The 27,870-nt window shown below is 42.2% G+C and overlaps 1 protein-coding gene across 3 annotated transcripts in view; it reads right to left on the bottom strand.

The window, feature by feature from the left end:
• Positions 1–27,870, bottom strand: part of SH3PXD2A (SH3 and PX domains 2A) — a 312,517-nt gene that overhangs the window by 61,940 nt on the left and 222,707 nt on the right. For all 3 annotated transcript variants that reach the window (XM_044297873.1, XM_044297874.1, XM_044297875.1), the window contains one exon: positions 21,053–21,184. In XM_044297873.1, coding sequence (XP_044153808.1) covers positions 21,053–21,184 — 132 coding nt within the window. The remainder of the gene's footprint in view (positions 1–21,052; positions 21,185–27,870) is intronic.

Genomic DNA, 27,870 nt, shown 5'->3' with positions numbered 1-27,870 from the left:
GAAAACAGCCGATTGGCGGGGGGCAGAATGTCAGCCAGCCACCTACAGTTTCTTATATTGGTGATCTATTCTGAGGTTGGGACAAGAATATCTACAAATGCTTCTGAAGTTGTTTAAGAAACACCACCTTGAGTCTTTCCAGAGAACCAGGCCTTGGGAGGAAAAAACTGACAACCATTAAGGAAAGCAATTTTAGAAAACAACAACGGTTATGTCTCCCACGTTGCTGTGAATATTTCCAGTTTCGGAAGGGTGTAACACGGACCTATTTCAGCATCTGTATTATAACAACAGGACCATTGGCAGACTGACTAGATCTACATCACTTTAGGACCCTAGGACAATCTAAGTTCAATTGTCTAGACCCACAAACCCCAAAAAACTGCTGTATTACAGCAGCGTGGACTGCATCCAAGTATACAATTTTGGATGCAAGTATGTCTCAGAGGTAAACTGTCATAGGTTATGGTTAGGAACCTTCTGGTGGTTGCAATTAAAAACTGAATTCAAGAATCAGCTCCAGAGTGGGAAGCATGAGAGTGGTAGTACAGTAAACTTCTCAAGAATGAACGTTGCCTAACGCGGCTTCAGGTTACTTAGGAGAGCCCAATTCCAGCTGTGCTGAGCTGTTAGAACAGCAGGGAGGAAAAAAAATGAATCTAGCTCCAGGTCTTGGAGCAGAAACTGAAATGCAAGCCCAACCCTACAACAGACCTCATCGTTGGGTCAGGAAAAGTATTTCTATCCATTGAGCCCATAAAACGCTTTGTGCGCCAGGCTTTCCTAGAATTCCGATACTACAGTGTACTCCAACCTATAGCCAGCTGTGGCATCTTCCAGCATTTTCCTGGAGTGGGGCTGGTGAGTAGATGCCCATTTGAAAAGTTTACACAATTATTTTATGGAACAAAGAATTAATACTTAGAGCTGGTGCCAAAGCCGTGCGCTATGCAGAAGATTCTCAATAAGAGGCCAGCTAGAAAAAAAAAAATCCCCAAATTCTCAAATATCACCACTTTATTTGCAGTACCTTGCCTGATAGTGATTATGGCCGCTAACTGGCTGCCAAAAATGACTGGAACTGCTTATTTTCTGTATGGCTGAGGGAAAACTACTGCCTCAGCATGCTAATAATACTGTCCTCATTTGACACAACACGTACTGTATATTATTGTGCTCCCTTAATGTTTTTCTGCAAGTTCTCTTTTTCCCCTATCGAAAATAATTCATCTCAGACAGTACATGTGTATTGTGAAATTAAATGCAGCTCCCCATTCCAAAAAGTGGCAGCTTATTGTGCCTCTGTAAATAGAAAAAGAGTGGGCTAAAGGGAGAAAGAAAAAGAGACAGAGTGGAAAACTATTTTCTAGAACAATGAGGCATACAGAGTAGATAGATACCAGATTTTTCGCACCATAGGACACACTTTTCCCCCCTAAAAGCGAGAGGAAAATGGCAGTGCGTCTAATAGAGCAAATACTAATGACACTTCCATTATGGAAACGGTCTTCAGTGCGCAGGAGGTGCGGGGAGTGGAGAGTGTAGCGCTGCACTGGCTGTACTCATCGCTAGGCTGACAGAAGAACAGTTGAGTCTTAGCCCGGTCCAGAGCAGGAGAAGTAAGTTCTTTTTCTTTTGTCTGATGGAGCTTTGGGAGTTTGATCTGAGGAGGAATGGAGGTCTGATCTGACGCCTGAGGAGAAATGGGAGGGTCTCATGGGGGTCTGATTTGAGGTCTGAGGAGAAATGAGGGTCTGATACAGGCGTCTGATGGAGCTTGGGAGTCTGATCTTGAGGGTCAGATCTGAGGGAAAAAATATATTTTTTTTTATTTTCTTCCTCTATATCCTAGGTGTGTCTTATGGAGCAAAAATACTGTGTGTGTACACATATATATATATATTAGAGAACTGTCAGTGAACTCTTGTTACACTGACAGCTCTCTCTCCAGATGCACTCATACACATGCATGTTCAAGATTGGCTGAGCATGCATGTGTCGGTTATGTGGAGAGGGTAGTAAGCTGGTGCCAGACACCTCTAATAGCGGCTTATGTCCCCAATAACAAAAGGTTGTAACCCGAAATGCACAGCCCTTTTCTCCCACTGAGGGAAAGTTTGGAGGTCCCCATGCACATTAGATGGTCAGCTCATCCCACCATAATTGCCACATCTAACGTGCATCACCAACTAAAGTCACAGGAGAAAGTGAAAATGTCTAACAATCTGACAGTTCACTGAGAACATAATGCTTACAAACAACTAGTCTTCCATGAAGACAGGCAACATGCTTGGGGAAAGTGAAACCTACTCCAGAACTATCTGAAATGTTCTCCGTGTGCGGACCCATTCTAGCTTGTGAATACAACTTTGAAGAAGAGAGTGTCCAGCACAGGAATACAATCTTGAGCTTTATTGTAGGATTTATTAAAATTCCACAGTAAAAGGATAATTTACACCCAACGCGTTTCAATCAGAACAATCTTAATCCTACAATAAAGCTCAAGATTTTATTTCTGTGTTGGACATTCTCTTCTACAAAGTCACACGATTAAGGAGTATCTCCATTTGTAAGGATGACGTGTGGAGCATGTCCTGGGTTCCCAGTGTGGAGCCAACAAGAACAAGCCCCTTGGCAGGGTATCTTAAGAGGTGAAAGGGGTTGTCTTACTTCAGCAAATAGCATTTATTATGTAGAGAAAGTTAATACAAACCATTCACTAATGTATTGCGATTGCCCGTATTGCTTCCTTTCCTAGCTGGATTCATTTTTCCATCATATTATACGATGCTCGTTTCCATGGTTACGACGACCCTTCAATCCAGCAGCGGTGGTCGTGCTTGCACTAAAGGAAAAAGCACTAGCCTATATTCACTCCTATAGTCCTGGTCATCAGAGAGGCCGACGATTTTTTCCTATAGTGTGCAAGCATGACCACCACTGATGGACTGCAGGGTGGACGTAACCATGGAAACAAACCGTGTATAATGTGGTAGAAAAATGAATAAAGCCAGCAAAGGGGGCAATATGGATAATAACAATACATTAATAAGTGGATTGTATTACCTTTCTCTTCGTGATAAATGCCACTTGCTGAAGTGAGACAACCCCTTTAATTAGCATGTGAGAAAAATAAAAGTGGTAAATGGTGACCCATGTTAGAAATAGTGATGAGCGGGAGGGGCAATATTTGAATTTGCGATATACCGCGAATATTTAGGCGAATATTCGACAAATATTAGTATATTAGTGATTTTGTGAAATATTCTTTTTGTGTACGCCCGCACACACTATTAGCTGCATAAGTGATGAAAATGGTTGGCAGCAACTTTCGAGATAGTGAGGAAGAACTCCTGATCACGATAAGTAATTGTACATTACAGCTTTAGCATTACTGTTTTAGATAAAATTTCCATGCATGTCATAACAATAGCTTTATATGCAGATAGAGTTTTTCAAAGTATTCAAGATCGCACAAAGTCACTATTGATTTGAATAGTATGTATGTAATACATACAACTTCACCTTTAATCAGGTCTGAAGACATAATACTGATTAGTATTGTTGTGACATCACAGCACTATTTCTGTAGCATGTATGTATGGACAGCAGAGAAATCTCACATTGCACATTTATTTTCCTGCCAAACACTATCTAACACTAACTCTATGGATTATATATTTCAGCTAACTATCTCTATAACCTACACTACACCCTGCACTGGACCCTATCAGCGATTCAGCTACACCAGGGATCAGCAACCTTCGGCACTCCAGCTGTTGTGAAACTACAATTCCCAGCATGCTCCATTCATTTCTATTTGAGTTCTTAGAAGAGCAGAGCAAGTATGCATGCTGGGAGTTGTAGTTTCTCAACAGCTGGAGTGCCGCAGGTTGCCTACCCCTGAGCTACACTATTCCCTATTACTATCTAACACTAACTATCTGGAATATTTATAAGCCATTTGGAATGTAATTTGAAAAAGCACAGCACAGTATTCAGGCTCCTCTCTCTCACATATATAGTTTATATAGTGAAGGGTAGGCAACTTTCCTATTGGTTGCTAGGGATGTTGCTAAGCTGTGACAAAGCCTTCTCATTGGCCCACAAGCTAGAAGAAGGGAGGGATGATCACCTGATGTGTACTGTGTTAAAAAAAATAAAAATATATGAATATTCGCCATTACGAATATATAGCGCTATATTCTAAATATTAGCAAATTCTCGAAGTGCCGATATTCACGATAAAAATTCCTAATACGAATATTTGCGCTCAACACTAGTTAGAAAACAACAATACACACTATACTGCCCTCTTCTTTCCCCCAGTGATCCAGAGCAGCAGTTCCAGCGGGCATGTGTCCTGTGACCTGGAAGATCGCCGCTGGGGGAAATTAGAGGTAAGTAGTATTTATTTCTTTTTTGTAAACAGTTGCCACAGTTTTTTATGTTCTCACAAGCAGAATAGTCCATTTAAATACAGGTCTAGGTCAGCAAACTGAATCTTTGCCCCATGAAGCCTGGCTACAACCAAGCCTTTGGTGATGCTAAAAAAAAAGTCATAGTTGTTAAATAGAGTGTGTGTGTCCTAGAATTTTTTTTTTCTGCCAGTTAAAACCAGATAGTGACACATATCATTTCATTCTAATCTGTTATTTTTGGATTAGAGTTTTTTTTGTAATGATTCAGCCATCTTGCCTGAGCTGTTCTTAATAGCAGTTATAGATATGCTTTACAGCAGCCACCATGAGCCCCAGACACAATAGACTGGAGGGGACTAAATGGCTTGCAGTGTAGAGTTTTGTAGAGATGCTATGTGACCGGTGAAGAGGTCAGGAGGGAGTAGATAAGCTGTGATATCACCTATTGTGAATGGTAGATCCTGTGCTATCTATGTATATGTGATATCTGTCCTTCTAAGGAGAGTTTCACACTGGCGTTAAGCTTTTCCGGCAGGCTGATCCAGCAGGGGAACAGCCTTCCGGATTCGTACTACCGTTTGCGCACATGTGCTGCTGGAAGTCCGCCCTGGCCCCATTCACTATAATAAGGACCAGCCAGAGATCCAGCCGCTTCATGGCATATATGCCGAGAGGCGGCAAGACAAAAACCGCTGCACGCTGCATGTTTATGTACGGCCGCCTTTCAGCATATTTGCCGTGCTGCAGCCGGATTTCCGGCCGGTCCCCATTATAGTGAATGGGGCTGGACATGTGTGCAAAATTGTAGTACGGAGTGTGAAACTGGCCTAATCCTGTCGGTGATAAAGAGATGACTGCTGAAAGTGATCTGAACAGACCAAGAAGTGGCCAGAGCGAAAACTGACAATTTTTAGGATATTTATGTAAATATTGTGCCGAAAAAAATTCTATATAACATAACCATATACTGTCCAGATTGTTTTCTTTCCCATTTTCAAAACCATTCACAAAATCTTTGTCCGGGTTCACAATGGCCTTGACCTGGACTTCTTCAAAAGCAGCTTATCCTCCTTAAGTGATGACTACTTCAAGCATAAGAAGAGCTTTTGAAATGCAATATGATTACAATCTACAGGTTTTTGCCTTGAAGCAAGGTAATATAGTATGGCAGACGGATGAACAGCTAAACCCAGGTCTGTGTATTCAGCTGGGCTCCGCAATTTATATTCAACTTTAAGGTAGACTGTTTGATCTGGATATTTTAGGTAATAAAATCCAAACTGTATGTTTATTACCAGATGCATTCATTCTTTCCTACACATCTACTCCCCCGGGGTTTACCAACAGGCTTTTAGGTTTTAACATCTAACATATACAGAGCTGAACTACTCCTCTCATCATGTCCAAGTCATCCAAATAACTTGGTATCTTGCAGTGGTTTGTTGATGGGTCTAACCATGTTGGATTAGTGCTTCCTAAACAACAACTCCCAGCACGTCTCCAATCCTGCCCAATATATTCCCATATTAAGTTGGGACCAAGACCTATTTTTACTCTCTGTTTCCTAACCTGAGAAAGCCTGTTCAACAGATGTGAGGTCGTATTTGCTTACAGGCTGCAAAAAAAAAATACCTCCCAGCCATCTGAAGCTCCAGATGAGATGGTCACGTGAAGAATAAAGTCTGTGTTGCAGTAATTTACCCTCTAGAGCCGTTGCTTTCTTCTGAGTACCAGTGGGAAACAAGCCGGCTCCAGCATTATTAGCGGTAGACTTAATGCATCCAGCAGTCGGCAGGGGACATCTGGTTTTAGGATTAGCCAAACTTTACTGACATCAGTAAAAAGAGCTAAATAAAAAAAGGGCTTTATAAAATTGTCTTGCTGAACATTGTGTAATAACGTCAGAAAAGCATCAAGATTTACTGTACAAATCCGACAGCTTTGCTTCTAATGATTTCTCTATTATCTAGGAACTGCTCAGTGAAAACCATCTTAATCCTTAGGCTGACCATACAGTTTATATACTATAGCTGAACGCTGGTTTGGATGACAGCTATCCCCCCCATAGACATGCACGCTCGTCTTGCATTTGTTCTTAAAGGGGAAAGGGAAATAAGAGGTGTCTGGCCAAAAGCTGGTCTTCCCTGAGAAGACAAGGATCAGACATGTTGAGATCCAAAGTCATATAGTTCTTTTTTTATCTACTACAGGGGGAAACTTGGGGCATTCCCGAAATGAAAGGGATTTACATGTTGATGGCCTATCTCACACCAAGGACCCCTGTTGAAGAGGCCCGGACGCTGTGTGCACATTTAGGCTTCTTCCTAGGCCATGTGATGTCACGTTCATCAGTCATACAGCCTAAGCACAGCTCAGCCCCATTCATGTGAATGGGGCTGACATGACATGCCCTACCAAGCCTAGCTGCTATCAAATGGACGGAGTTGTGGGTGGGAAGCTGCGAGGAGGCTGCAGTGGCTTTCTCCAACAGATGATCGGCACTTGGATAGGAAGGAGCCGTCCCATTGAAGTGAATGGGACGGTTTGTAATTACACCTGCTTGCGGCTGCGATGTTGACAGCAAGCAGGTAAACAAACGATGGAAGGTTGCGCTCTCTTTCCTTCATACAGCTGATCGCCGAGGGTGCCAGGTGTCGGACCCCCAGCCTATCTCATATTTATGACCTATCCTGAGGATAGGTCATCGATATGTAAATCCCAGAGAACCCTTTTAATCTAATGTGCATAAACAAACAATCTTGCTGGAGTCTTTGCTATAATATTTTCATACACAATTTCTCATCATTTTCCCCATTTAGACTTAAAGGACAAAAAATTTTTTTCAGAAGTAAATAATTTAAAAAAGAACTTGTGCACAATTACAGTAACATCCCTTTCTCGTTGTCTATTACCGCATAACTCTTTACTACTGTCTCAGTGAACTTTAGAGAAGTATTTAGGAGTCTATTGAAGAATCTTACATGTATCACCTGGGGCCGTTGGCCCAGATTTATTAACGTGTCTGCGCCAAAAATCTGTCTGAAGAAGTGGAGTAAATTGGTGCATCTAGGGTTTCTACACTTTATTCCAACATGCTAGATAAGAGGGTAGTGCTTAGCGAGAAGTTGGTGTAGCTTCACTGGAAAGGGGGCAGAGTCTCAGATGCACCATTTTTCACCCAAAAGTTTATGGCAATTCTGGTGTAAAAATCTGTCTCAAAGTAAGCCAACCAATGGTTGGTATAGAATCAGAGAAAAGTGTCTATCCCTGCACCAGATGTATCCTCCAGCCTGAGCCCCTGTAATAAATGGTGCCGGTCTAGACGGTTTATGCCATCTACAAGCTTAGTAAATCTGGGCCATTATCTCCTTAGGATGGTTGGCGGAGTCTACATGTGTTTCAGTGGGTAAAGGAGAATAAGGCACAGCCAAACACTTCTGGCAGTGGCTTATCTCCCTTGAGAACAAAAAGATTGAGCACGTTGAATTCCAACATGCCTGACCTTTCTCAGGAAATACACAATAGACTAACATTCAGCCATATTACTATTCTTATAGATAGATCTATTTCTATTTTACTCCCCTATGATACCACTTACAGATAGTGAGATGAAAATGAGATGGGCTTAAACTAGAGAAAAGATAGAGCCATATATATTAATTCAAGTAAAAAAAAATAATATAGGGCTCCATAACTTTTTCCTTATATTAAACAGATGTTAGCTTAAAGGGGTTCTCCGGGCTTTTTCATAATAATGACCTATCCTAAGGATAGGTCATTAATATCAGAATAGCAGGGGTCCGTCACCCTGCACCCCCGCCGATCAGCTGTTTGAGGAGACATTGCGCATGTGCCATTTCCCTTCACTCTTCCTGTCCACTGCTGCTGTATGTCTATGGGACAGCAGCAGCGGACAGGAAGAGAGAAAGGAAACGGCATGTGCACACTGTCCACGTTGTCTCCTCAAACAGCTGGGCGTTGGACCAATCTGCCAATCTGATATTGATGACCTATCATGAGGATATGTAAAAGCCTGGAGAACCTCTTTAACCAGTTAGAATCAGCTGATGGTCTACAGTGTAACGAGCCATCCAAATATTCTCCCAGTGTGGCTTCAACCATAAGTGATGTGAGGTGCCTGCCACCAGCTAATCTCCCTACGGGTCATGTACATAATTATGGGGGAGTAGAGAGAGATAGGCATTGATTAAATGCTCATTTGGCCGAAATCTAGGTATGTGTAGCGGCTCTACCCCTTGAAAAAGATAAAATCTGGGACTGACAATTAGTGTCAATAGAAAGAGAAAAGAAACCACATATTTTATCACATTATCCAAGAAAAAAAAGGAAAGCAAGTGAATCAGACAAGAGGCACTCAAAATTGCATAAAGCATACTAAATAGCCATGCTAAACTACAGACATGCGTTTCTATCTTGTCTTCTCAAAAATACCAGCTCCCACCATCTATTAAGAAGAGCTTGCAACAATCTGCTGAAGACACGTATTGGCCTGATATGAACTCTGTTGGAGATCTCTGCAGCTTGGAGCCCTCAGTCCTTAAACAGCTCCAAGGTCACGAAACCATAGTACATTTTTTTCATTTCTTTTTGCCTCAATCTTTCATTTACTTATCAAAGAGCAGTTCTCTGGAGAGCAAAAGTTCAGACACGGTCTAACTGTAGATCGTGGAGTGTCTGTTCTCCTTATGGACAACTCTTGACAAATGTCTGGTATTTATACTCCCATGATGGCTAACAGCAAAGTCATTTCCTCTGTCAGATTTTGAAAAATGGCAGAAGAAAACTGTACACAGCTAAAATATAACAAAACAAACCACAAAAGGGAAAAATCCATCATGTAAAGGTATAGTACTAGGAAGACTCGTGCGTCACACAGACATTTCCAGACAACACAGGATTTATTGCAATTTCTCAGCAGATGTTCATGTTTCAACGCAAGTCGGGAACAATGGTCAGGGCAATTAGGAGGATTATGTGTAATTGCCAGGTTTGCCTTCTGATGAGCTGACAATTCTCTGCAACACTATTTATTGAGCTTACATAAATGTACCCACCTAGCAAGCATGGGACAAGTTCTCCTGGTGTCAAAGGCAGGGGTGGCAGAATACTTCCTCTTCTCTCTAAGGCCCTGAAGTTCAGCATGATGGCTATCGTATGCACAATGACTAAAGAGGTTTTATCATGACATAAATTTTTTTCAAAGCAGCACCTGGATCTGAATACTTTTGTAATTGCATATAATTAAGACATTAGTACAGTCACTGAGATGTTCAATAATATGCATCTCCTTGCGTTATCTACGGTTTGTTCTTTTCCTTATTTCTCTGTCCACCTCACTAACATTGCCAAGTTGGACGCACATGCTCAGTTCCATCCTTCAACTGCAAGCAGCCATGTCTACTGATAGAAGCTGTGACAGTGACGGCGAGAGAGCTGAGCAGAAATGCAACACCCACTGAGCTGTAAAAGGGAGAGATCTGCAACAGAAAGGACATGTCGCCAAACTGTGACAGGGAGAAAGCTGCATCACAAAATACACACCCCTGAAAAAGGACACACCCCCTGAAGAAAATCTAGCAAAGCAATTACTGCAATGAATGGGGAGATCTCTGGATCCATGTGAGGTACAGGGCTGCTTCTAGATTTGTCAGAAAGAGACTGGCATGTACTGTACGATGTCTGATTTTCATTTGTCTACATTAATCATGAGATAACCCTTTTAACTGTTCTTATTCTCCCATCATTAGTATTTTTATGTATGATATACTCCTCAGACCCCTTCACTCCATCTCCTCCAGATGTGCACACCTCAATGCCAGGCTGGCCAGCCACCCTGGCTTCACATATGTGTAGAAGGCTTCACCACCTACTGCAGCAACTCTCTCAGCTCCATTCTAATCATACTTCAGTCTCCATACTCCACAATTAATTTCATAAACCAAAGAAAAAAATTCACAGCAATTTTTTTTTTTTCCACAAAATCCATGAACCAGGAAGAAAAAAAAAAGGCAAAAAGCAATAAAGAAACAAATCAGTGAAACAGAAAAGTCACTTGTGCAGATCAAGCCTCGCATGTCATTGAGCCTATTCAAGGTCTTGCAAAAACATCACTTTTAAGTTGTCAACATAAAAGGCGGCAAAGAAGCCCGACTCCAGGGTAAACCGTTTCTTCAACAGTAATTGCCAAATATTTCATAAAGCCCGGATTGTTCTCTGCCGTTTCTTATTCAGCAGTATTTCCATTAAGAAAATGCATTGTGTTTTACAACATGAATTAACAGGGGAATGGGAGGATGCCCAAGTACAATGGGTTCTTCAATAACTCCAGGCAAGACATCATCATGTTCCCAACTTCCAGAGTAGTGTTATAACTGGCAGCCCTCAATCTGCTTATTGATGCCATAGTAATGGGCACGCCAATTTTCCGGGGCACAGGAAGGGAGGACTGGTAGGTGGTGTTAAGTAACTATTGGCAAGTACCACGATATATGATGTTAATGGACAGTGAGGTTTTCACAACCAGTAATTCAAGTCTGAGCTTATAAAACCTACGCTACATAAAACAACTATGGTGAACTAAAAAGTACCAAATATGCTCAACAGTACAGGTTGTGTTAAAGGGTTATTTCCATTTCATAAAGTGATGGGATATCTAAGACATGCCTTCTCCCAATCCTGAAATTAAAGGGGAGGCTGTGACCCCTTCACAGTTTTTTTCTAAGCTGTCCTGTTTCCCACTTGGTTGTGTTGGGAACTGCTTTACCCCCATTCATGAAAATAGAGATGTGCTGCAGCTCCCTTAGAGAGTGGGCAGCCGGGAACTCCACGGCTCAGGGAAAAAAGTGAAATGGCTCTTTCATTCTCAGGACCAGTTAGGGTCTCAAAGGGTGGGCCACAACCTGTCCTTCAGTAAGAAGAGAGATGGCAATACCCCTTTAAGTACAGACAGCGACACCGTACTAATAATGGCTTGAAGGGTGCAGCAACCTCCTGGTCCTGCTGTGAGTAAACCTAGAACAAGAAGGAAGGGAGGACTAGTTCGGAAAGGCATTTTTGCCAAACATTGTCGTCACTGGCTTTTGTGCTCTAAATGGCATTTGGTGGTGCCTTGGACTCACAAATGAGACCATAAAGCTTCTACCTTCCTAATTTATCATGCTAGTCTTATGTTGGTGACTGCTTTGGACCATACTCATCCTATTTTCTTTTTCTTGACTCCGTCATGTCTCCATATGTCCTGTAAGAACTAGTATGCCCTAGTGTCACTTAGCAAATATTATAAATATGTACTATTTTTGTATGTTTTCCTGCATTACTTTGATACCAGATGGGATTTAAGTGGCGAAACCTGAAGATTTTAGAGCCCCCCCAGTCACCCCGCCAACAATTGAACATTGCTTAAAGCACTGGTCACCTCATATGGGGGGCATAAGGACCTCTTAGTCCCCCTCAGGCACCAGGCACTGGGTGTGACCGCAATCTCTGCACCCCCCTACAGCAACAAGTTGCAGCATACAGAAGCTTAGACTTGCCACAACGACACAGACAATAAGGTGCAACTGATAACAGACACAGGTGAGCCTCATGTGTACAGCAACAAGGGTATAATATACAATTTATGGAATTCTGTTCCTCTGGTATCATTTACAGGGGTTCATAAGGGGGTTAGAGATGGTCCTGGGGCAATAAATGGGCAATCCGGACAATCTGCATTGCCAGTTTTCCTAATTTTGAATAAAAATTGCCTCCTCATGTGTATAGGATTGGAGAATTATATTCCAGGTCCCATGCAGCATTAAATACTGTAATTATTGTATTTATCATAATCATTATGCTATAATCAGAACAAACTACCGGAAACATTTAATGCATTTGTCATCTAATTCAATTGGTGAAAATTAGTGAATGATACATCTGTAGTTACTATGTTTTTCGGAAACCTATGGATAATAACTAGAAGTTTCAAGCGATGGGCTCTGCAGCTGCTTTTTGTAAGTGATGGTAGCTTTTTCCATTCTTGACACGTAACGCTGGAGCAGGGAGGCTGTAGTTATGAACAGTCTGTTCAACCAACTACAGTGCCTTGTAAAAGTATTCACCCCCTTGACCTGTTTCGTATTTTGTTACATTACAGCCTTAAGTTCAATGTTTTGTTAATCTGATTTGTATGTCATGGATCAGAACACAATAGTCTAAGTTGGTGAAGTGAAATGAGAAAAATATATAAATAAAACTATAGAAAATTGGCATGTGCGTATGTATTCACCCCCTTTGTTAGGAAGCCCATAAAAAGCTCTGGCATGACCAATTACCTTCAGAAGTCACATAATTAGTGAGATGATGTCCACCTGTGTGCAATCTAAGTGTCACATGTTCTGTCATTACATATACACACCTTTATTTAAAGGCCCCAGAGGCTGCAACACCTAAGCAAGAGGCATCACTAACCAAACACTGCCATGAAGACCAAGGAACTCTCCAAACAATTAAGGGGCACTGTTGTTGAGAAGTATAAGTCAGGGTTAGGTTATAAAAAAAATATCCAAATCTTTGATGATCCCCAGGAGCACCATCAAATGGCACAACAGCAAACCTGCCAAGAGACGGCCGCCCACAAAAACTAACGGACCAGGCAAGGAGAGCATTAATCAGAGAGGCAGCATAGAGACCTAAGGTAACCCTGGAGGAGCAGCAGAGTTCCACAGCAGAGATTGGAGTATCTGTTCATAGGATGACAATAAGCCGTACGCTCCATAGAGTTAGGCTTTATGGCAGAGTGGCCAGAAGAAATCCATTACTTTCAGCTAAAAACGAAAAGGCATGTTGTGAGTTTGCAAAAAGGCATGTGGGAGACTCCCAAAATGTATGGAGGAAGGTGCTCTGGCCTGATGAGACTAAGGGCTCGTTCACATGAACGTGTGCTGCCCGTTGCCGTATTGCGGACCACATTTGCGGATCCACAATACATGGGCACCGTTCACTTCAATGGGTTTGCAAATCCGGAGATGTGGAAAGGTGCGGAACGGAAGCACGGAACGGAACACTACAGAAGCGCTATGGAGTGCTTTCTGGGGTTCCGTTCCGTGCCTCCGCACGGCAAAAAGATAGAACATGCTCTCTCTTTTTGCAGAACAAAGGGATCGCAGACCCATTAAAGTGAATGGGTCCACGATCCCCATGCGGCTCGGCCACAGTCGGTGCCCGTGCATGGCGGACAGCAATTTGCGGTCCAAAGCACGGGCTTCACTTCTAAAATTTAACTTTTCGCCCATCAAAGAAAATGCTATGTCTGGCGCAAACCCAACACATCACATCACCCAAAGAACACCATCCCCACAGTGACACATGGTGGTGGCAGCATCATGTTGGGGTGATGTTTTTCAGCAGCCGGGAGTCGGAAACTGGTCAGAGTTGAGGCAAAGATGGATGGTGCTAAATACAGGGATATTCTTGAGCAAAACCTGTCCCACTCTGTGCGTGATTTGAGGCTAGGGTGGAGGTTCACCTTCCAGCAGGACAATGACCCCCAAACACACTGCTAAAGCAACACTTGAGTTGTTTAAGGGGAAACATGTAAATGTGTTGGAATGGCCTAGTCCATGGATGTCAAACTCATGGCCCTCCAGATGTTGCAAAACTACAACTCCCATCATTCCCTGATAGCTGTAGTATGCCCAGGCATGATGGGAGTTGTAGTTTTGCAACAGCTGGAGGGCCACGAGTTTGACCTAGTCAAAGCCCAGATCTCAATCCAATAGAAAATCTGTGGTCAGACTTAAAGATTGCCGTTCACAAGCGCAAACCATCCAACCTGAAGGAGCTGGAGCAGTTTTGCCAGTAGGAATAGGCAAAAATCCCAGTGGTAAGATGTGGCAAGCTCATAGAGACTTATCCAAAGCGACTTGGAGCTGTGATTGCCGCAAAAGGTGGCTCAACAAAGTATTGACTTTAGGGGGGTGATTAGTTATGCACATTGACTTTTTCTATTATTATGTCCTAATTGTTGTTTGCTTCACAATAAAAAATAAATAAAATAAAAATCTTCAAAGTTGTGGGCATATTTTGTAAATTAAATGATGCAAATCCTCAAACAATCCATGTTAATTCCAGGTTGTGAGGCACCAAAACACAGAAAAAGTCAAGGGGAGTGAATACTTTTGCAAGGCACTGTAACTTTTTAATAAATAAAAAGGGGAAAGAATAAAAGAAACATGTTCCCAATTTATTTTCTCCTGCTTCGGTCAGACAGAAAATATGCAATCCAGCACATGACTATTGCAAAACACTGGAATGCGGGGCATTATTCAGCTTCAGTATGTCAACAAAATCCTCCAAGTTGTAAAAAAACAAAATATAAAAAACTGTCACACTGAAACACATAAAAAAGCTTCTCATTATACACTAGGCCAGACAAAACAATGCTTGGGTGCTAGAGGTGTCTGTTCATTCTCCTTATTGGATTAAACACAGTGTGGTTCATAGCTGTACAAGTAACACAAATCTAAGTACTACTACCAAAGTATTTTCTGCTTGGACTGTGTAACATGGATCGGCCAACTGGTTAATGGCGAAGATATAGAGTGCAATGAACTTTTCTGAGTGAGAGGCCTGCAAATAAATCCAGAAATGCAAAACAACTTATACGACTGTCGAAACAGCAATAAACTTCGGGCACTCAGGTCAGTTTTCTAAGGAATGTTCCCAGATCTGAAATGAATGTTTTTTTCATCACGACACCTAAAGAGGACCCTTTACAAAGGCTTTATGCAAAGTTTTTGGAATAAAAAAGTCACAAAATCAAATTTTGTGCAAATGTGAATATTTTATGCTGCTCTTGGCAGGAGCTGGGGTAGGTTTGAGTTTCTGGCACACCAATATCACAAATGCAACAAATTAATAAAGAGGTCTGCACCTCTTAATAAATTGGCCGCATCTTTTACCAATGGGCTGTTTACCAAGACTGGCTTGTGAAATGCCAGTCTTTTGTAAATGACCCGCTATAAGTATACATTTTAGGGCAAAAATCCCTTAATCTTAAAGGGGTTCTCCAGGAAATAAAGTATAATTACTGAAAATTCTTAAATATTACTTTATTATAAATATATTCCCCAACACCTTTCATTACTTATAATGGCTCGTTTTGTCTGGGGAGCAATCATTAGGAGAAATAAATTGCCGCCAATCTATTAGGACACACAAAACTTGTCCTAATCACTCAGGATAACAAGTTACTTCAGAACACTGACCTACAGAGCGACCTCATCCCCCTCTACTTGTCAGGGATTATGATCATGAATACAGATGATAAGATCTTCAGCTAAATATCTGTAGAAATGGCGTTCATGAGGAGACATGAAGTACAGAGAGAAGGTGGGGATGTGGATAATGAGCAGCACCACTTGTATGCAGGTTCCATTACCACAGCCTCTTCTGTCCATCTCAGTACTTCATGTCTCCTTATAAACTCCATTTTTGCAGAGATTTAGCTGAAGATCTTATCAGCTGTATTCCGGATCATAATCCCTGACAAGCAGAGCAGAGAGGAGGATGAGGCAGCTCTTTAGCTCAGTGTTCTGAAGGAATGGTCCTGCTGAGTGATTAGGACAGGTTTTGTGTGTACTAAAAGGACAGGGGCCATTTTATTTTTCCTGATGATTGCTCCCCAGACAAAACAAGCCATTATAACTAATGAAAGGTAATGGGGAATATAATAATAATAAAATGATATTCTCATTTTCTTAATTCCTGGAGGTACCCCTTTAAGTTGGCCATGCATACAAGATTAACTTGGACAAATCCATCCAATTTCATTGAGACCAGTCACCATCTAATGTGTATGGATGTCTCCCAACTCTTGCCTGACGGCATGTGTCAGTGGAGAAAAGTATCAAGCTGTTGAATTTCAACATGCCCAATCATTTTGCCCTCAAGGGAGATGTATCTATTAGCGGATTTCTCCCCTCTTCCTATTCATAACATATGTGTGAAGGGGGGGATCAAAAGAGATAGCTCTCAACCAAATGATGTTCTACTGTCATCCATCTAAAGTGTTTTGCTAGCCTCAGGCTTTATCACTGAGGCATCTTAGGATGTTTATGGCCACAATGCCTGAACTTATCATAGTTCTACTGAACTGAATTTGGATCACTAGACTGAGGAGACCAAATGTGGCCTTATTATAACCATCTGGAACCAGTCTTACTCTCACAATGACACTGCTGCATGAAAACAGCCCCTTGTGGCTGAAGATGGTGCAGAGGAACCTTTTGGCCAAGGCCAAGGTATAACCCTAACCTCTACACCCTCCACAGCTGTACTCCTGGACAAGCTGGGACTGAATATTCACTACTTTTGCAAAGTATCCGTAAAGAGATCAAACGCAAAACTTTACAGCTACCTCTACATGTCAGAAAGTGAAAATATGACATTACTGCAGATGCTCCACGGCTGGAACTTTCCTTTCAAGATTTCCCATTAAATACAAGTATTACCCGTCGAGGACAATAATGCTAAACATGTAACTACTAGTTATAAGGGTGGAAGAGGTTAAGTAAAAAGGATTTAATTATATAGTGGGTAAGGTTTTCCCAGTGCAGCATTCCAGCTCTGAGAGACCACTAGTTTTAGGACTGTAACATGCATTTGTATTTTCTTTGGGTGGACCCTGTGGTTTTTCACTTGGCCTACTTTCTTTGACTTTATCTTTCAGAATGCTGCACATCTGCCAGGAGTTTACTTAACAAAGAAGAGTTTGATTTCTAGAGTTATGATTTCTTGAGCAAATCCTTGTCATTTTCAACTTTCCACGCGATGGCCTTTGTTTAAAACAGAGTCTCTGCTGTACGGTCATTGGCCTCCTGGTTAAATGCATAGCATAAACATGGAGCACGGGTCTTCCAGAGCGAAAATCTGACTCAATAAATCTGGATGAGCCCTTTCAAAACAGATACGGTGACAGTGCCATTCGTAAGTTATGAAGACCACCACAAAAATGCATGTCTTCAGACAGGGGAGTCTGTGCAGAAAAGTGATATCATTTCTGGCTTCAGTCTTGTTTAGACTACCAAGTCCTGAACATCTACTAGCACACCAAGTGTAGCAATCAACGCCGTAGCTGGGAAACATAAAGATTCAGCCAACGGGCCACTAAACAGTGAGGAATGTACCCCGTCTGTAGATATAATGGAGGAGCCAGTAAAAACATGTCAATCCATTGTGTGCTGGTTTACCTTCTGTGTATTGTCAGGAAGGTGGCGCAAAAGGCATTATCCCACTACAATGTAATTGCCTAGCTACAACAAGAAGCGTGTCCTTAAGTCACAGCCCTTTGAGTTGACCTAGCACTAGGTGTCACAGGTGAACAAAGGCTGACTCTAGTGAAGTTGCGTAGGGTCACAAGATCATTAGCTACTACTGCTAATTGGAGCACTATCTGCATATGCCCTCCAAATGTACTATAAGTGCGACTGATTCTGTATAAGCTTAATGCTATTATAATGCAAAATCTTATTTCTACAAGAACCTTACAAAGGAGCCACTTGTGAATGTTGTCACTTCTATGACTTTAGAACGTTGACTTTTGGTAGTATTAACAGGTAACTTACGGCCCTATACCAAAACTTGAGACTTAACTCTGCTATGCCCACCATTAGTATGGAACCTGTAAACTATGCGGCCTTTACCTGGCAGGATCTATGAATTCCAGTAGAAGACAACCTCCTTTGAAGCTGACTGAGGCATATAACTCAGCCCTAGAGTCTGTGAATTGTTTCACAAATAATCTATCACATTGCTTCGTGGGCCTCATTGGTGAAGTGCCACCCAGTTCCAGACCAGGTTTGGGATGTCTCCTAATTGTCCTTCAAGAAGTGATCTATCACATGATCTATGATCTATCTATCTATTCCTTCAAAAGAAACCTAAAAACCCACCTCTTCAGACAAGCCTACAACCAGTGACCCTGCTGCCTCTATACCGCCATGACCACCTTTACCCTCTCCTACGGTGTCCCTCTCCCATACTATGTAGATTGTGGGCCCTCGCTCCTTCTGTAACTCGTCTTGTTCATGCTTAGTGCAATTGTCTGTATTATGTATCACAAACTGTTTCACATTTAGAAGACATGTTCCTACATAGATTAGCACAGGAACTGGAAGTTACATATTCTTCTTCTATCAGAAGAGATCCCTCTAACATCATTAACTAAAAATTTTGAAATCTCACACATGACACACTCTCGGGAACCCTGGAGAACATTTGTATTGATCAGTTACTGTAGGCAATCAACTTTAACCAAGGCCCACAAGTAGGATGATCCCATCAATCCATGCTCCACAGGCATTACCTTAAGTTTTTGGATTCCACAAAATCATGTGCTATTTATTGTAGTGGTTTCTGTGTCATATGAAGAATTGGGCCCTTCAGATACCAGGGTCTGTGAGTAACTGCTACCTCTGCATCAAAGAGGTACACATCTGCCCACATAGGCCTCAAGAATACATGGCTTTCAGGAAACTGAGTTTTGAAAGAGCTTTGTATAGCATTAGCATATTGTAACAAGCAATTACACTAAAGATTTTGGGAGAAATGAATCATTCCCTCTATGCATGTTTTTGGCTTAAAATGTTTTCAAAACCCCACTTTTGCAACTTTTTTCAATGCCACTGCAACTTTTTAAGTGTCAACTGGCATTTTATGCCGCCCTAGCTAGGCTTCCGAAAAGGGGGCATGGTGAGGGCAGGGTGTTGGTGGGGCCATTGGCCTAGACTCATTCCTAAATATTTACTCCAAAAACTGGCCTTTGGTATGCTAATGTAGTCCTGTATAAGTGGTAAGATCAAGTATGATAAAGGAGTGTTTAAAAGGAATTTGTAATCAGAAAATAAAGCATTGTTTAAATCAATTTTTTATGTCCATTTTGTTTAATTTATGGCAATTTTTTATTTTATTTTCCATGCCACTATATATATATATATATATATATATACACATTTTTTTTTTTTATCCTAAAATTCTGCAGTTTTCACAGTGTCCACTAGGCCTATGGGACTATGTCAAAACTTCCTGTGGTCAGGAGGGAGCTGATAAGCTGAGATATCACCTATTGTGAATGGTGGATCCTTTGTTTGTTAGAATATAAATAGTGACATGGAAAATTAAAACAATATTGTCCAAAAAGTCCACAAAAATGATGGTGCCAAAATATAAAAAAAGAGTTGACTTTGGTTTTCAGATGAAGTAATAGCAGGGCGCTCTAATACAGACTATGCTCCAATTTGGTTCCCTAGGGCCTAAGGTTGCATGGGGAGGCTTGTTTACTTAGACCCACTAGGCCAACATGACACCACATCCATGGAATAATACATATATTACATGAGCTCTATAAGTATAGCATTATTTTTTTTAGAAACCCATTTGCTAACAGAAAATCTTCATACTGTCGCCCAACAATTGCATGGCCGTACGCGAAGCACAACTATAAGCGGTAACAACGTGACAGAAGCACGGTGGGCTCTCATAGGCTCAGCGGCACAGCTTCCACGCTAGCATGATTTCTGGAATTCTCCATTGCGGTAGCAAAATTTTAAACATTACTGGCTCACGCTGTATGGAACAAATTGCCAATCCCTTCTTCCTAAAATATATTTTTTCTAACCCAGACAGCAAAAACGTTTGCTGACACTTTGATTTCAGGTCTCCACCCACAGCTTCTATCCCAACCGCAAAAAGAAAAACGGATGGTTGAAATGATCTCCCAGACAGACTGCCACATTTACAGGAGTTCTGGGAAGCAGCCTGTGCACAATGAGGCAGCTCAGCAGCATGCAGCAACAAAGCCCAATGCAAACGTATGATCCACGGCATAAAGTGTTACGGGATACTTGCAGAGCTATAAAACCAAGCAGAAGGTAAACACACATGGTATTAACTAAACCCTCAGCCGGAACAACTGCTCTGTTTGCTTATGTCACTATGGTTGGAACTACACAGCACCCTCCAATCGTTGCGAACCTTAGTTTTTCATTTACCAGGAGCTGTGTCATAACAATAGAAGAGTAATAAAACGCAGCCTAATGTATAAATTCGTTTTGCAGGCCTTGAACGCAATATAAACTTGCATGGTGCCTGCCAAATATGACAGCTATCCCCTTTGGCTTTATACAGCCTCCCTTCCAATACACGGAGCTGGAGGATCCTACAACGTAGTTCAGAAACGGTCACACAACGTCTGGCTTTTAGGTTGCTTGCGTAAGGGGGAAAAAAAACTGCTACATTGTTAACTATTAACTAATCGACAATGGATAAAACTATTACAGCGGTCTCCATTAGCAGGCAACACCCATACAAACACGTAGGTGGTGCCCCTATAGTTAAAACAGTGATGCAATATTACTAATCCATACATAAGGCATAGGAGACATTCCTACAGAGCAAGGCAATATTTCTGGCTCGGAGCCCAAATCAACTGGGGAAACATTTTACCTCCTGAGCCAAGTTCAGTACTAGATGTAGTTAATGCACAGCCCTGCGGATGGGAGGGGAGCACCAAACTTGTAAGAATGGAGACCAAAAAAATTACAAAAATACATACATATATAAAGACCTCTTACCGCTTTCATTTTTCTCTATGACGTCCACGAGCTCCCCCGTTTTCAGACTGATCTCAGAGTTTTCTTGCTTCTCGTAGTTGGACACCACAACGTATTGTTCCAGGATCATGGACTCAGAGTTGGCATCAGCACCTGGGGATGGGAGAAAGCAAGCCGTCAGCCATCTTCCAGACATCGCTCCTCGAGAGCGACCCACGTCCATCCGATTCATGATAGGCCAACTTGTCGAGAGATTTTAGCCAATCAGAACACAATCTTGGCTTGCAGCATAGGTCCAAAGGGCTGGCCATATAGATGTCTCCCTTTCTGGCCCTTGAAAAAGGAGCAAGGAGGAACATTGGATGGAAAAGGAGAAGATGAAAAAAGAAACGTTGGTGGAGAGAGCTGGGCTAATCAATCACAGGGCTTCATGTCAGATCTGGTTCAAATCTTCATTGTATGAGAAGAAATGACTAAGAAAAAGAAGAAAAAAAGAAAAAAAAAAAAGAAAATGACGAGTGGAATTGCAGCTAAGACCCCATGTAAGCTAATAGAGAAAGTAAACGGCTCTACTCTGCAAGGAAAAGTGCTTTCTCTTATGACTCCAGCTGGAAGTCAAGAGGGGACTGTAGACGCCAATCATATTCATTTGCACTGGAGTTCTTAAACAGAAACACATGAGTAAAACTGAGCAGGGAGGGAGGGAGAGGAGGGAGTAGCTAGGAGGAGGGGAACCAGGAGAAAGGAAGGAGGAGAAGGCCTGCACACTGTTTACTTCAAGCAGCAGACGTAAAGTCACAGTGCCAGAGGATTTTCCATATATATATATATATTCTGCAGCAGTACTTCATCCTTTCTTATTTTAATCCCTTAGCCAAATAATAAGCCATCTGCATGTTTAATAGTGCTTCCAGCAACAGAATTAATAACTGAAAAATTCATTACCTAGAAGTTTATTTCACCTATGAAAGGTATTATCCAACATTTATCACCTACACAGCCAATAAAATTTATGACTGGTCCAACCACTGAGACCCCCACCGATCACTATAAAGGGGCTCCTAAGTCCCTAAATTCTAGAACATTTGAATGGAGTGGTTGTCACCCGTACTGCCCTGCTGCTCCATTCAATGTCTATGGGACTGACTGGACTGGCGCAGTACTTTGCTTTCTCTGTCCGTCCCATAGACTTTGAATGGAACGCAAAACGGCAGCTCCTTTCCAGTGCCTCTAGCAGGCTCAGACTTATAGGTGAATCCTCCGGGGGGCCCCTGACAAAGATGGACCCATAGTCTTTTAGGTATCTTAAGCCTATAGCCATAGAAAAAACTGGGTAGAATAATTAAAAACGACTGAGTTTATTATTATATTGCATCAGGTGGCAGAGATTACTTGTAGATACAGAACCAGGCCAACTTGTATCCTCTTTCCCCAGCAATTTACCTTCTCAAAGTTGTTGAAGGGACCACCATAATCAATTATCCCGAGAGTCTTATTGCTGCCGACCACTATGTAGGCAGGTAGCATTTGCATGTAGCTGTATAGTGGACCCCCAGAATGAATTTTAATGGTGGGCTCTAGGCACCTCAGTCAGACACTGGCCTATAGAGTAGGGAGCTCAGAACGCCCATTTTAGTGATTAGCGGAGGTCCTAGAAGTTCTGTTAGCCGATAATGTTTGTGGTGGGATAATCTTTTTAAGATCATCTTTTTGAGGCTCTAATACCCATACGAAATAGAGGTCAGTTTTCAATCATATGTGGCCCAGAGCTGTAAGGCTACTTTCACACTCGCGTTTGGTGCGGATCCGTCATGGATCTGCACAAACGCATCCGTTCAGATAATACAACCGCATGCATCTGTTCAGAACGTATCCGTTTGTATTATCTTTAACCTAGACAAAACGGATCCGTCTTGAACACCATTGAACGTCAATGGGGGACAGATCCGTTTTCTATTATGAGAGATTGTGTCATATAAAACGGACTTACATTGTGTGCCAGGACGGATCCGTTGGGCTCAGTTTCGTCAGATGGACACCAAAACGCTGCAATGGAGACTGATCTGAGGCAAACTGATGCATTCTGAGCAGATCCTTATCCATTCAGAATGCATTAAGGGCAATACTGATCTGTTTTGGACCGCATTGTGAGAGCCCTGAACGGATCTCACAAACGGAAAACAAAACGCCAGTGTGAAAGTAGCCTTATGTGCCATTTATTTTCGGAATAAGAGGACGGCAGCAAATGAGTTTTACCATGATATGTATGTGGTATAGTGACAGGATATGCCAAATGCCAGAAGGACTGGCCAACTATCTTCTGTGTAGACTGCATAGTTAGCAGCCTTGTAGTTGATAAATTCGGGACATGTACTGTAAAGCTTCGCTCCTGGAATTTGCCAGGATGATCTCTGAAAATTAGGGACAGCCCATGCACATTTAGGACTGTTGACAACTATGACATTTGTAGGACGAATGCATCGGGGGGGAAGGTTCAAGCATGTTGGATTCCACCATGAAAATGAATAATGAGATTCTCTTGTAAAAGCCTAAACTAGCCTGCATAATCCTGAGTCTGACAACTTTGGGATCAACTCAGACACCCATAGTGAGGCAAGACATATTGACCCATCCTTATATTGCTCTTGTGGCTGAATAACAGCACTAACTGCATGTTAATGCCCATGAGATTGTATAGATCTTCAGAAAAGACAAATAGATGGGACATTTGGGCGTCTAGAAATCTAGCCATATAAGCTGGTAATGAACAGCAAGATCTTCAGATGAGAAGTGATCCCACTCTGTACTAAAATTGCATTCCGATAAGCAGTGGCGTACATAGAGAAGTAAGGGCCCCATAGCAAGGATCAAAGCAGACCCCGCACAGGACAGAAGGGTTTCTGCCTAAACCCTTTTCAATGAACCGTGTGCCACTTTTTCCACTGCCTCGTTTGCTAAAAGTTGTTTCTTTAGAGCAGGCATCCTCAAACTGCGGCCCTATAGCTGTTGTAAAACTACAACTCCCACAATGCCCTGCTGTAGGCTGATACCTGTAGGCTTTTCGGGCATGCTGGGAGTTGTAGTTTTGCAACAGCTGGAGGGCCGCAGTTTGAGAATGCCTGCTTTAGAGGGTAGAGTCCTGACCAAGTTTTCACCTCCATTAGAAGAGGCGATCATCTCAACTAGGACTGGGCCCCCTCTTGCCCTGGGCCCCATAGCAATCGCATGGTCTGCCGCTATGGTAGCTACGCCCCTGCCGATAAGGATGGGAAACTTTCATAGTAGTAATGGCAGGAGCAGTAAGAGAAGAAATTAAATCCTAAATCTATGAAAAAATAAGACTTTCTGAAAGGCTTTTTAAAGAGCATCAGCAGGCTGGGTGGCTGGGAGTTCCTGTCAATCATGATGTCATCAGCAATTATCATAATTTGTTGTGGCTTTTCAGAGAAATTTTCCTGTAGAAAAAAAATAAAATGACATCTACAGTAACAATTCGGCTCCTGACATCTGCACAGAGCCAGAGACGATGCAAGCATGTGACTGTAGGTACTTGAGGTCATACGAATGCCGTGTACAGTGGCCACTGGAAAAAGAATGGGGATATATGGGTACATATTTGATTTTTGGAATTTTGCTTATGCAAAAAATAAATAAAAAAATCACATCTTGAAAAAAAGCCCCTCCGTGTGAGCGCTACTCCCTCTTCATTACACAGTCCGTCGTCTCAGAAGCGAGTGTATTCACAAGTTCTCGCTCCATTCGCTTGTAATGACACTTGTAGTGACACTGCGCCTCCGCTGCAGAGGAGAAGACGCGCAGTGAAATGAAGAGGAAGCAGCACTCGCATAGAGAGCTGCCTCCTATTCAAACAGCTGATTGCCAGGGGCGCCGGGTGTTGGATCCCCGCTGATCAGATAGTGATTACCTATCCGGAGGAGAGGTAATCAATATAAAACCCCTGCACAATTGTTTTGAAGGGGATAAGATGATCGGCAGGGGTGCCTGGAATTGAACTTTCTCCAAATCAGATATTGAAGACCTGTCCTGAGGATAGGCCATCAATATTGAACTCCCACAAAACTCTTTTAAAAACACATTATAAAAACTTTTTTATATCCGTATTCCCATAGTGCATGATCCCATGATTTTTATTGCAAGCTCTACGGCCACCCATTAGAAAGCAGAGACAATCAAAAAGCAGAACATTGTGATGGGCCACATAGCAACTGAGGATACTGGAAAATCATTTATGTTTTTTTTTTTTTTTTTTTAGAAAATCTAATTTTCTCCTTGGTTTACATTTACGGGGCCTGTTTATAAGGTATTCTTGCTGCTGGGTATAGAAACTCAGCGTTCTTACAACAGTCATCTGCAATGCCTGAACTAATATGTATGTCTATGTGGAAGAAGATGGTTTTAGGTGTTCTCACCATCCCAAGTACGGTAAATTATGAACAGATTTCAGATGGTGCTATAGGCAATACACTTAGGGTACCTTCACACTAGCGTTATTCCAGTATTGAAATCAGGTAAAGGGTCTCAATACCAGAAAAAAACGCATCAGTTTTGTCCTGATGCATTCTGAATGGAAAGCAACCCGTTCAGTATGCATTAGGATGTCTTCCGTTCCGTCCCTTGTAAAGTACTTGACCGGACAAAATATTTTCCAGCTAAAATCTTGGAATAATATAGCACTTGCCGGATCCGGCATTAATTTCCATAGAGATGTATTAATGCCGGATCCGGTACCAATTTTTCCAGAAATTTCCGCATCGCCGGATCCGGTTTTCCGGTCTGCGCATGCGCCAAGATAGAGGAGGAGCGGGTTTCTATTTTGATCTTTGAAAAAAAATATTCCGGATCAGTTATTCTGGATAATACCGGATGTAACTCCTCCTCCTCCAACTGCAGATTACTACCAGTGGACCCTTGCTATGTTCATTCACCACCAATGATGGATGGTAGCCAGAGTTGGATTATCCATTACACAGTCCTATATCAGGTAATGGGCATACTGTAATTGTTCCTTAAAGGGCTTCTGTCACCCCCCAAAAGTCATTTTTCGTTTTTTGGCTACTTAAAATCCCTATACAGCGATTTTTCAATATATAGTGCTCTTAGCCTTTTTCGTTCACTAGTTTCTTTAAAAAACTGACTTTTATAATATGTAAATTACCTCTCTACCAGCAAGTAGGGCGGTTACTTGCTGGCAGCAGCCGCATCCTGCTATAAAAAAAAAACGCCCCCTCCTCCTGTTGATTGACAGGGCCAGCGATCGCTCTCGTCTTCTGGCTGGCTCTGTTTGCGTTCAAAATCTCGCGCCTGCGCCGTACCGGTCTTCAGTCGGCGCAGGCGCGCTGAGAGGAGGACGCTCGCTCGGCCGCTCCTTCCTCAGTACGCCTGCGCCGGGTGTAGATGTGACGTCATCGGCGCAGGCGCATTGAGGAAGGAGCGGCCGAGCGAGCATCCTACTCTCAGTGCGCCTGCGCCGACTGAAGACCGGTACGGCGTCATTATATATCTTCTGGGGTTACATTTACACATATCCCCAACAAGAAGGGACCATCACATTTCTCCTAATTTCCATCTGGTACAAAAATCAATGTTAGGAATATTCATATATACCCCAAATAATCGGGTATTAAAAAATATAATGAGAGTGTTAAATACCTGAGACCTAAGAAGCTTTGCCATTCGGGAGACTGGGAAACTCAGAAAGCACTTGGAGTAGCAGGCATGATATCCATTTTGATTAGGAGACAGGAGAGGACAAGTGCTATTAGTATTTGCCTCAATGTGTTGCTGTTTTACACATAATGGTGGACATTTATCATTTCCTTTGTGGCAGAATTCTGGCAGAAAAAGGTTGCCAATTTTGGCCCATGCCATCATGAAGCATAATCTTGTGACTTTTTTGCAATTTTATGCCGCCCATGGCACTTTGAAAAAGTGGAACATGGATAGATTTGAAGATTAGGTGCATGCCAGATTTATTAGCTGGAACTAAAATGGCACCAGAAAAGTTGCAATCTTACTCTCCAGTAGGGGCTAGCATATAAAAAAAGTAGAGTAACATCTCTAGACAAAATTGTTGCTTAAAAGATGCTCCCCAGGCACGGTGCTGAGTTTCCTTAAAGAGACCAGTCCTGTATGGAGTCTTAGGCCTCATGCACACGGCCGTGTGCATGAGGCCTTACTGGAAGTACTCCATGGTATGGAGACTTCACCCTGAAACAACTGTGTACAGATGGATATCTGGCTTAGCTACATTTCTTTGTCAAAGCCCAAGGCTTGTTGGAAAGTCAGATCTTGACACATAGGGAGCCACCTTCAATAGGTGGTGCTGGCGAGATGATTCTCTTTCTTGGGAGATACCTTTTTGGTTTTAAAGAGGCAAATTTTGTGCAAATAACAGCAACACAGACTCAAGAAATACTTACTTGAAATATCTAATATTTAGTCACTTACTATTTAAAATTCTAGGCGTATTTCAGGCGCCGCAATCTGCGACTTTGCCCAGCTCACGCCGGGTCTAAAATTGTGGGCGTGATCGGGGAAGGGGACAGGGCCGTCAGGCCCGTCTCGTTCACCATTTTCTACGCCTGTTTTAGGCGTAGAAAAAGTTCTAAATGTAGGACAGTATGGAAGAAGTGCTGGATGCGCTGAAGTTATGGAGAGGCCGGCACCTCTTCAAAAGTTCAGCGGAACCATGACCAGCTATAGACCTTTATTAAGACCAGCATCTGAAACATCGGTCTTAATAAATGTGCCCCTGTAAGTCTAAAGATACACTGTTTTTATGGCAATGGCTGATGATAGAAGTTTATGCCACCTATTAG

Source organism: Bufo gargarizans, chromosome 6, assembly GCF_014858855.1.
Source record: "Bufo gargarizans isolate SCDJY-AF-19 chromosome 6, ASM1485885v1, whole genome shotgun sequence".
In the NCBI taxonomy this organism is placed as follows: Eukaryota; Metazoa; Chordata; class Amphibia; order Anura; family Bufonidae; genus Bufo; species Bufo gargarizans.
This window is presented reverse-complemented; position numbering and strand designations above follow the sequence as displayed.